Genomic DNA, 11653 nt, shown 5'->3' with positions numbered 1-11653 from the left:
TATTTACCAAAACTGGAGACTTCCATTGCGACGGAAAGGGTGAGGGAATGGGCCCTCTTCCTTCGACTCTTTTAGGCACTATCTTGCGCTCATATTCGGGCCTCAGGTAGCGATTCCGACCCTAGTACAGCAATCACTGTGACATAATAAGCCGCACCTGGAAGCGTAGAGGTAAGGGGTCAGGCGCCTGTTAGAAAACTCGAGCAGAATTCGTTCTCTCCCGTCTCTTTCTAATTACGTAACTCAGGGAAAGAATGGGTGACCAATCAGGAACCCCGAGAGGCTCAGCTCTTTCTGTTCCGCCCTTCCGTAACGTGTTTCGTTCTCGCGTTCTGAGAGGCTCTCGCTAGGCGCAGCGGCCGGTTTCCGTGGCAAAAGGAAAGCGCGGGAATTACAGATTAATTGAAACTGCGACTGCGCGGTGTGAGCGTTCCTGACCAAGGGCGGTCCGGGGGGTTTTTTCAGAGAAGTGGGCCTCTGGGCCCGGGAACCACAGACGCTTTGCTCTGGATAAATGTGAGAGAACCCTGGGGAAGGGAGAGGGGCCTACAGGGTGCTCCGGGGGACAGGCAGTAAACAGGTGTGGAGACAGCAGGGGAGAGGTAACTCCTGAAGGCGAGCAAGATGGGTGTTATCTGCCAAGGGGCGGGCGGAAGATGGAACCTGAGAAGCCTAAGACGTTGAATCTGGGGAAATCGTGGGGAGGGGGGTAATTTGTGGGTCACGGGGTCGGGGGGAGGCGCTGAAGATAAGGGAGGGGGCAGGGTGTCTCCGAGGGGGAATCCTGATGGTGGAAACTGGAATGGGTCTTGAGGGGGACATCATGGTATACAAAGATGGGCTGGTATATGTGAGATGGAGACCCAGAGGGAAAGCGGGGTGCAGGAATGTGTCTGGGAAGAGGAGGAAACAGAATTTTGTGGGAGGGAGAGCCGTTAAGAACTGGATTCATATGCGTTTCTGAGAAGGGACAAGAAGGAAGTAGAGGGGCGAGCCTCCCTTGGCATATACGCTGCTGGCATGGATGTGCCTGAGGAGGATCCTGAGATGAGTGCAGGCCAGTGGGAAAACACTGGGGAAGGACAGGGGTGGGGAGCATTGGTTGGTGTTGATTTTGATTTTAAGCGAGAAAAAGAAAACAGCCGGGATGATTGGAGAATTAGGTGGCTACCACCACTCACCCAGTCAGTCACCCCACTGTGGCTTTCCCGTTCTTGGAGAAAGGAAAAGACCAAAAGGAAGTGATTGGAGGCTAGATGTGAAAAAATAGAGAATTTAAATGGTCTTAATTACAAAAAAACTTGTAGAATTTTTTTAAAATAAGGTTTTTGTCATTAGTTCTATGGTTGATCTGATACTAAAGCATTCCAATTTTAAGTGGCACTTAATGAAATCAAGCTTTTAAACCTTTTAACGTGATTTATTTACATATATATTTAAGTTCATGTGTTAAAGTTCATGGGAACAGGAAGAAATGGATTTTTCTGCGAATCACGTTGAAGAAGTACAAAATGTCCTTAATGCTATGCAGAAAATCTTAGAGTGTCCAATCTGGTAAGTCAAGAGTTTATTAATTTGAGATTCTTCCTTATATCCGATGCAAATGAATAGAATTGACCGTAGATAGAAAGGAGAAAAAATTATAATGTTCATTAAGATTAAGCTATTAAAGTTGCTGCTTTTCTTAAATGAAGAGCTTTAGGAATATAAGAAATTACTCCTTTTTCTCCACTCTAACCTTCCCTCTGTGTCACCTCAACACACACAGTCCCCTGTCTTGAATGTCCACAGACTGTCTTGATTGGCTGTACATTGGGGCAAGGCTCTGGTTTGGCTTAAGTGGCGTTTGGGCATTTCATCCATCTCTACAACCAGCTTGATCACTTGGAATGGACATAGTTAATAATGGCAAAATAAAATCACAAATGCTTGGTGTCAGTGAGTGGGTAGGTCTTGGGAGAACCTTTGGTTGAAACTAGCCCTGTACTATATTTAAATAAGAATACTGTGAGTCCTCAAAGCCTTTAGCAAGTTTCTTTGACCCCACCCCCCAGATTTATTCACTTATTTAAAAATTTTTATTTTTTATACAATTTTTAAACGTTACTCTCCATTTACAGTTATTATAAAATATTGGCTATATTCCTCATGTTGTATAATACATCCTCGTAGCCTATCTTACACCTAATAGTTTGTACCTCTCACCCCCCACCCCTATACTGCCCCTCGCCCCTCTTAGACTTTTTGAGTGAGCCTTTGTTTCCTTCATCTACAAAATAAGGAGGGGACTAGAGTAGTAAAGGTTTTTTTAGATTGAGGTGTAATTTACATACAGTGAAATGCAGAGAGCTTAAGTGTACAAGTCTATGAGTTTGGGCAAGTGTATATATATCTGAGTAACCCAGTCAAGATATAGAACATTTCCGGGCTTCCCTGGTGGCACAGTGGTTAAGAATCTGCCTACCAAGGCAAGGGACACAGGTTCGAGCCCTGGCCGAGGAAGATCCCACAAGCCGCAGACAACTAAGCCCATGCGCTACAACTACTGAGCCTGAGCTCTAGAGCCCGCAAGGCACAACTGCTGAGCCCACGTGCCACAACTACTGAGTCCATGCGCCTAGAGCCTGTGCTCCGCAACAAGAGAAGCCACCACAATGAGAAGCCCACGCACCGCAACAAAGAATAACCCCCACTCGCTGCAACTAGAGAAAGCCTGCGCACAGCAACGAAGACCCAACACAGCCATAAATGAATGAATGAATGAATGATATAGAACGTTTCCATCACCCCAGAAAGTTATCTTGTGTGGATTCGGGAGCTCTTAACTTGCTGACCCTCCATGACCCTTGGAGGCCTATAGATAGAACTGTATTCTTATATAATTAGTTTCTTATGTAATTTTATATTTTGTATTTTATATATTTAAAAGCATTGCTCTAAGAAAGGGGTTCATGAGCTTTACCAACTGCCAAAGGGGGTCCATGGTACAACAAAGGTTATGAACCCCAGGTAGTCACTAGCTGACCTCAATGGTATCTCTTAAATCTATAAAATAAATTAAAAACCATACCTCAGAATTTCTTGGTAAAAAGCCAGAAAGGCAATTTAGGAGGATTACTGACTACCCTCTTCCCTCTGTTCTCTTAATTCTGGTCATTCTGGCCTCTTCGCTGCTCTTCAGACATGCGACATATTCTCCTGCCCCTGAGCTTTTATGCTTGCTACACCCTCTGCCTGCAACATTCTTCCCCTGGTAATTGCATGGCTCACAAATCTTGATTGAAATACCATCTTTCAAAGAGGCAGACGATCCCAATTTAAAATTGTAACACTCCAACCCTCAACACATCCCTTATCCCCCTATGTTTCCATAATGCTTATTTTTTACATAACTTAAAACTATCTGACATTCTGTATAATTTATTTATCCTTTTTCTCAACCCCCACAGAATATAAACTCCCATGGGCAGAGGTTTTTATTTGTTTTATTTACTTCTTATCTTCAGTAGTTAGAACAGTATCTGGGACATAGTAGCCACTCAGTAAACATTTGTTGAAGGTATTAAGTAATAAACTAAATTGGTTCTTTGATAATTTAGTGGTTTTTAACATGGTGATAGTGGTGGGTATTATTCAAAAAGTAAACTGAAAAGTTTTACCTTTGCTTTGTGCTTCATGAAAGTTGTTTTTCATACTTGGAGTCAAATAAGATTTTAAAAAATGCAAGTTGTGTTTTCAGAGAGAAACAAGATTTGTAAGTAACCTACCTTCTGCTCCCCTGCCTCTCAACATTTCAGCTAAACAAGAACCAAAGCTAAATGAGCTTTACAGCCTAATTTACGAAACATCAGAGCCAGGCAAGCAGGAAATGACAATTGGAAAAAAAATTGCTTTTGAAAAAGCATAAAACTTACTCATGATGATTACAAAGAGTGATCAAAAAGTCCTTAATAGTATGGCATTTGGGTCCATTTATTTTACATTTCCATGGGACTCAGTCATAATAATGTAATGTTCTTTCTCATTCTGGCAAAGTAAACTATCAAATAAAAAAACTCAGATACAGGGGACTCCCTGGTGGCGCAGTGGTTGAGAGTCTGCCTGCCGATGCGGGGGACACGGGTTTATGCCCCGGTGCGGGAGGATCCCACATGCCGCGGAGCGGCTGGGCCCGTGAGCCATGGCCGCTGAGCCTGCGCGTCTGGAGCCTGTGCTCCGCAATGGGAGAGGCCACGACAGCGAGAGGCCCGCATACCGCAAAAAAAAAAAAACCAAAAAAAACTCAGATACATAAAAATTAAAGATGTGAGAATGAAAGTTAATGTTAAATTTTTATTTTAAGTCAACTGCTGTGTATTTTCCAGCTCCATATTTATTTATTTTTTCAATCTGTTTTTGTTTTCTTTTGGCTGTGTTGGGTCTTGGTTGCTGTGCGCAGGCTTTCTCTAGCTGTGGTGAGCGGGGGCTGCTCTTCCTTGCGGTGCACGGGCTTATCATTGCAGTGGCTTTTCTTGTTGTGGAGCACAGGCCCTAGAGCATGCAGGCTTCAGTAGTTGTGGCATGTGGGCTCCATAGTTGTGGCTCGCGGGCTCTAGAGCACAGGCTTAGTAGTTGTGACGCACGGGCTTAGTTGCTCCACAGCATGTGGGATCCTCCCGGACCAGGGATCAAACCCATGTCCCCTGAACTGGCAGGCGGATTCTCAACCACTGTGCCATCAAGGAAGTCCTCAATCTGTTTTCTATTAGAAATAGACCTGGTTTTTAAACTAAGACTGTTCTGCCTGGTTGTTAAACCTTAAACTCATACCTAGTTCACTTTTTTTTTTTTTAACATTGCCTAGAACAGTACAATTTGCAGTTAATGTCTTAAATGATTCCTGACTGTGAATGGAAACAATGTTATTTATGGTAACTATAGGGTAGGTTTCCAGCTTCTTTGAGGTCTCAAGCTAAAATTCCTTCTCCTGGCCCCTGAGTCATTATTGGCATTTATTTCTGATAACTGGTAGTTCTGACTCTTTACACGTGAATATACAAATTCTTTGACTTTCGAAGAGTTTGCTGAAATGTGTACCCCAGTGGGTGGTGGTTGTTTTTTGAACCTAACCTAGCTTCTTTCTCCAATCACTTACCATGTTGGAAGCTCTAAATATAAATATGCAGTAGACCTAAAATATTTCCTGGTTTCAAAAGTTTAAAATATTTGAGTCACTTTTATTTTATTTTTATTTATTTATTTTCAATATAAATTTATTTATTTATTTTTGGCTGCGTTGGGTCTTTGTTGCTGCGCGGGCTTTCTCTAGTTGCGGCGAGTGTGGGCTACTCTTCATTGTGGTGCGCGGGCTTCTCATTGCGGTGGCTTCTCTTGTTGTGGAGCACGGGCTCTAGGCACACAGGCTTCAGTAGTTGTGGTTTATGGGCTCTAGAGCGCAGGCTCAGTAGTTGTGGTGCACGGGCTTAGCTGCTCCGCGGCATGTGGGATTTTCCCGGACCAGGGCTTGAACCTGTTTCCCCTGTACTGGCAGGCTGATTCTTAACCACTGCGCCACCAGGGAAGCCCTATTTTTATTTTTTTAATTAATTAATTTATTTATTTTTGGCTGCGTTGGGTCTTCGTTGCTGCGTGCTGGCTTTCTCTAGTTGCAGCAAGCAGGGATTACTCTTCATTGCAGTGTGCGGCTTCTCATTGTGGTGGCTTCTCTTGTTGTGAAGCACGGGCTCCAGGCACATGGGCTTCAGTAGTTGTGGCTCGCGGGCTCTAGAGCACAAGCTCAGTAGTTGTGGCGCACGGGCCTAGTTGCTCTGTAGCATGTGGGATCTTCCCGGACCAGGACTCGAACCCATGTCCCCTGCATTGGCAGGTGGATTCTTAACCACTATGCCACCAGGGAAGTCCCTGAATCACTTTTATAGTAAACATTTACTTTCATCAGGACCTAGAAGAGAACATTTTAATTTTTTTCTTTTCATTCCCATTCTCTCTTCAAGCTTTTCCTTCAACAGTAATTACTTTTTTATGTATTGGAGTTTTCATCTGTTCAAAGTTTGTGTTTACAGTATGTTTGTATAGCTTGGTTTTTAATTACTATACTGAAATATAATTATCTCAGAATTGAGTCAGTGGTGAGAATGAAAGCCATCTGGTATCATAGCTAAATCCAACTTCTCTTTTACTGAGAATTTCTTTTGCTGTCTAGCCTATCTGAGGAATAGTGATTTACTAACAAATCAGAGTTTTCTTTGTTTTTCTTTTTAAAATCACTTTCAGTCCCAATAATAATACTAACATTGGTACAAGTCATCTCAGGTTGTAAACATTTTCCCAAGTAGCATTTAATTTTATTCTCAGAATAGCCTCAAGAGACTGGTAGAGTGGGTGACCGAGAAGGAAACTGAGGTTCAGGTAGAGTGGTTGGCCTGAGGTCACTCTGCTAACAAAGAGAACTGTAGTAGAAACCCAGTCTTCTGACTTACTCTGGTATTTTTCTTTTCATTGCCCTGTGCTGCGTCAGAAACCCCATGATTGCGAGAGTTGTGTTACCAAACCCTTCATAAGGAGGCTATTGTCCCCCAGCTTTTCTTGTGATCCTTTTCTAAAGAGTTAAACATTTAATGAACCACATTCCTATCACATACACAGGTTACCTGTTCTTTGATGTCTTGCCTGAACTTTACCAAGAATCAGTTTCTGGAACTCTCATTCAGAATAAACACTGAAGACTTAAAATAGCCTGTAGGTTCCTGCGTGCTCAGGCTCCCACCTACCTCTCTGACCTCTTCTACTAGTACCTCCCCCTTGATTATTCATCCTAGACCTTGGCCTACTCGGTGTCCTTCAAAAACCCTGGACATGGTCCTGCTCAGAGTCTGTCTTTTCTGCTCCCTCTGCTGGAATGTTCTTCCCCCAACTGTTGCACAGCTTGTTTCCTCACATTGCTCAGCTGTCTGCCAGTGTCACCTTCTCAGTGAGGCCTTTCCTGACTACCCTGTATATACCCTTCTCCCCACACACTGCACTTCCTGTCCCCTTACCTTGCTTTATTTTTCTTTTTAGCACTTATTCCCATATATGTTTGTTTCTCAATCAACTGCCTACCACAACTAGAATGTAAGTTCTGTGAGGGCAGGCTTTATTTTGTTTGCTGCTGTATTTGCATCTCCAAGAGCAGTGCTTGCACATAGTAGATGCACAATAAATACTTGTTATATTAGTAAATGAATTAATCTCAGGAGGGCCTTGAGATTTTGTGGTTAGATGGGTAGGGATGAGAATTTGAGTGATGTATTTTCTTTTCTGGAGATTTTAATATTTTTCTAAGTTTATTATTTTCTAAATTTTTTCAGTGAGTACTTATTACACTGTTCTTACAAAGTAATCACAAACCAAACATCATGTACCTCCTGAAGTGATGTAATAAAAGTACACAGAACCATCTGTAAAGTGTTCTTGCCAAAAAATTGAACCCAATTTTGACTCTGCCTGTAGGTCTAGTTTATAGGAAATAGAGGTTAGAGAGACAAGTTAAACCACATCATAGGGTTATAATCAGCAAAATCTAGAATGTGGGAAATTCTGGAGGTCAAATGACGTAGTTTTTTAAATGACGAGGTAAAAAAAGAGAAATCTGTAAAAGAGACTTGAGATATATCAACCAAATGCAATGTGTGGATCTTATTTGGATCCTGATTTAAATGAATTTAATTATTAAATTTTTATGAGACAGTGAGGGAAATTGGAACATTAGTTGTATATTAGATGATACTAGGGAAATTATTATTATTATTATTATTATTTTTTTTTTTTGCGGTACGCGGGCCTCTCACTGTTGTGGCCCCTCCCGTTGTGGAGCACAGACTCCGGATGCACAGGCTCAGCGGCCATGGCTCACAGGCCAGGCCGCTACACAGCATGTGGGATCTTCCCGGACTGGGGCACGAACCCGTGTCCCCAGCATCGGCAGGCGGACTCTCAACCACTGCGCCACCAGGGAAGCCCTAGGGAAATTATTTTTTAGGAGTAATAATGGTTTCATGGTTAAACTAAAAAAGTCTTTATCTTTGAAAGATATATTTTGCAATATTTATAGATGAAATGCTATGACAGCTGGGATTTTTTAAAATATTTATTTAATTTATTTTGGCTGCGTCGGGGCTTAGTTGCGGCACATGGGATCTTCGTTGTGGCATGCGGGATCTTTTTAGTTGCAGCATGCAGGTTCTTAGTCGCGGCATGCATGTGGGATCTAGTTCCCCCACCAGGGATTGAACGTGGGCCCCCTGCATTGGGAGTGTGGAGTCTTACTCCCAGGACCACCAGGGAAATCCCCTGGGATTTATTTTAAAATAATCTTGCCTTTGAGTGGATTTTGGTATGGATGAAATAAATTGGCTGTGAGCTGATAATTGCTGAAATTGGGTTATGGTACATGGAGTTCATTTTACTGTTTTATTTGTGTAAATGCTTTAAGCCTTCCATATTAAGAAATAAAAAGTAGGGGCTTCCCTGGTGGCGCAGTGGTTGAGAGTCTGCCTGCCGATGCAGGGGACATGGGTTCGTGCCCCGGTCCGGGAAGATCCCACATGCTGCAGAGCGGCTGGACCCGTGAGCCATGGCCGCTGAGCCTGCACGTCCCGAGCCTGTGCTCCACAACGAGAGAGGCCACAACAGTGAGAGGCCTGCGTACCGCAAAAAAAAAAAAAAAAAAAAAAAGAAAGAAAAAATAAAAAGGCAATCACATGCCAAAGAAGTGCTATGAGGGAATTCAAAAGAAATACAAGAAGTTTTTGTCTTTGTGGAGCTTAAAGTTTAGTTAACATATAGGATGTGCACCCACAATGATAGCTCAAAAAAGGTATCAGTGAAAACTAATATGAAATAATATCAGCTAATTTTTTAAATGCTAAAGATAACATAGAATATAGAAAAGAATGATATATTCTGTTTTGATGTCTGAAAGCTCATTGAGGGTAAGGATCATATTCTCTGCTGTATTTTTGGTTCCTAGTACAGCAGACATTTAATAAATATTTATTGAATGAACTTAAAGCCTTACTTTGACTCAGTTATAGCAGCTTAAAGTTGAACTTCTTTATTAAGAATTCATTTATTCATTTACTTTTAAATGAATTATTGAACCTCATTTCTTTTATTTTCTTTTTTTTTCCCCTACCCTTCTAGTCTGGAGTTGATCAAAGAGCCTGTTTCCACAAAGTGTGATCACATATTTTGCAAGTAAGTTTGAATGTTTTATGTGGCTCCGTTATTAGCTTTTGTGCTTATCCTTCATAACACAGGAAACACCTAGCTTTATTAAAGCTTTAGCTTCTTCAATTATGTGAAAAAGAATCGTAAGTTTTTGTAGCCATAGTTTGTGGTAAAATATTGGCATATTTATCTAGTGGGATATGAAATCACTTTGAACAGCTGTTTGTTTTTTGTGTCCATGGGTGAAAGCAGATTGCAAGCAGTTACGAAATAAGCAAATTATGTTTCAACTGTCCCAGTTTCTCCTTTCTGTTCATTTCTGCATGTCCTTCTGCTCTCTGCCCTCTAAGGTTCAGTGTTTACCTGCTTCATAATCCTTGTGAAAATAGGAAAGGACCTGATATCAGTTTATATTTAGGCTGAAATTCATTCATACCAATGATTCAAGTTATATTTACATTTTTAAGGATTTTGCCCTTTGAAATGGATATGTTTCTTGATGGAAGAATTTCAGAAAAAGTTTGGTAGATAATGTTGTGGAACAGGGGGTTTTTTCCTTTCCTTGATGTTAAGCTATGACTGAGGCTCGCCCTGAATGCCAACTTATTTCTTTTTAAGCATTTTTTTCTTTTTAATTGAAAAGGTAAGCCATGTCAATGGTAATGAGTTTACTAGCATATATGATGCAAAATATTTTTCCCTCCTACCTCAAACCCCTGCCTCTCCCTTCCCTCCCCAGAAAAAAACCACAATTATCAATTTTTTATGTATCCTCTAAGGAATTTTTAGATTCAAGAGTTTGTAACTTGGGATTCATGAATGGTTTTCATGAATTTCCTAGAATTATATTGAATTTTAAGTTCAATTGTATTAAAAACTATGGGCCTGTGCAGTTTTCTGGGAAGACAGTTCATAATTTTCATCAGCTTGGAACGTTTCTGTAACCTAAAAAACATGAAAAGCTTCTGCATTAAGGATAATGAGGGCTGGCTGAAGCTGGAGGAAACCTGTTCCCTTTGGAGGGAAATCCTTTGAGCACAAGTCTGCCAGCTGGCCAGCCCCTTCCTTCCTCTGAATTTTACCTTTTTGCTATTTATCTGTCCCAACAAGGATCCAGAGCCCATTTCCACTGTCTCTCACCCCTTTTCCAGGTCACCCCACTGGCCTAGATCTGTTCCCAACAATTTCCTTCTCATTCTTCAGGCCCTTCTTCCTGGTCAGGTGTCATGGCAGCACGGCTTTATCTCTCCTTCAAGAATTTTTAGTTTTGTGGCCTCTAGAGGGAAGCTTCTCAAACTGTCTGTGGTATAGGGCCATTTTCTTTGTAGATCAATACCTTTATAAAACAAAATTTTAAAGTCCCCCTATTTAAAAGGTTACAGATAGCTGAAGACTAACCTTTTAAATGCTGGGACTTTCACTGTTTCTTGACAAGAATCTTTCTGAAATGTACTGTATGCTTTCCTGTCACCTTGAATAATGAATATATGGTATTATAGTGTGTAAAGAAGAGATTAAATTATGAACATTCATTACTTTGAGAGCTTGTGGAAGAAGGCAGTTTTACAGGGAGAGGAAATAATATGAGCAAAGGTATGAAGAGAAGAAAGAATATGTTCAGGAAAAAGAAACTAACTTTTCATATATATAGAGAAGTTGTATTACAAAAGGAAGGAACCCTCAGAGGGGAGATATTTGCAAGAGAGAAAGATCCAAGAGGAGGCAGAGGGATTGGAACTAGAAAATGGATGCTAGAAAGAGAAATAGTTGTTATTCAGTGAAGTTGGAGGTAAAGACATCTGTTGAGATTGAGAAGGTTAAAGTTGGCAACTGGAGGAGAGTGAAAAAGGCTTGCAATTCCTAACATGGAGGATAGGAAAAGCAGAATAGCCAGCCATATATATATATATTTTTTTTGCGGTACGCGGGCCTCTCACTGTTGTGGTCTCTCCCGTTGCGGAGCACAGGCTCCGGACGCACAGGCTCAGCGGCCATGGCTCACGGAGCCAGCCGCTCCGCGGCACGTGGGATCCTCCCGGACCAGGGCACGAACCCGTGTCCCCCGCATCGGCAGGCAGACTCTCAACCACTGCGCCACCAGGGAAGCCCTAGCCAGCCATATTTTAAGTGATAAGTTAGAATTAAAAGTTTAGTATAATGCCTGTGTGATAGATCAACTTTTTCATGAAATATCTTCTGTAATACCTTTATAGTCTGAATAACACCTTGATCTATATGATAAGAAAGTTCAGAAAAATGCCCCCAAGCATTAATTGTATTTTCTCAAGGTGGACTCTCATTGCTAACAATAACGCAGCTTTATTGACTGGAGTAAGCCTGTAGTTCTGAAATCTTTCATGAGATATACAAAAAGTACAATGGTACCAGTTTAGAAAATATTACTTAGGCCGTTCATGCATTAGCTTGCAGTTTCCAAACAACA

At 41.5% G+C, this 11653-nt stretch overlaps 1 protein-coding gene across 11 annotated transcripts in view; it reads left to right on the top strand.

Annotated features, from left to right (window-relative positions):
- Window positions 1-22: 22 nt before the first annotated feature.
- The window catches only part of BRCA1 (BRCA1 DNA repair associated), a 63646-nt gene continuing 52015 nt past the window's right edge, over window positions 23-11653 (top strand). The window contains exons 1-3 of one of the 11 annotated variants that reach the window (XM_019939446.3): window positions 23-171; window positions 1442-1554; window positions 9184-9237. In XM_019939446.3, coding sequence (XP_019795005.2) covers window positions 1475-1554; window positions 9184-9237 — 134 coding nt within the window. In that variant the 5' untranslated portion in view covers window positions 23-171; window positions 1442-1474. Of the gene's footprint in view, window positions 172-271; window positions 517-1441; window positions 1555-9183; window positions 9238-11653 lie in introns of those variants that run through there. The other 10 variants (XM_033847879.2, XM_073797663.1, XM_019939448.3 and 7 more) reach the window with 10 other exon arrangements.

This window comes from Tursiops truncatus, chromosome 20, assembly GCF_011762595.2.
Source record: "Tursiops truncatus isolate mTurTru1 chromosome 20, mTurTru1.mat.Y, whole genome shotgun sequence".
NCBI classification, from domain to species: Eukaryota; Metazoa; Chordata; class Mammalia; order Artiodactyla; family Delphinidae; genus Tursiops; species Tursiops truncatus.
Note: the sequence above shows the minus strand (reverse complement) of the source record. Positions and strands in the feature narration are given on the sequence as shown.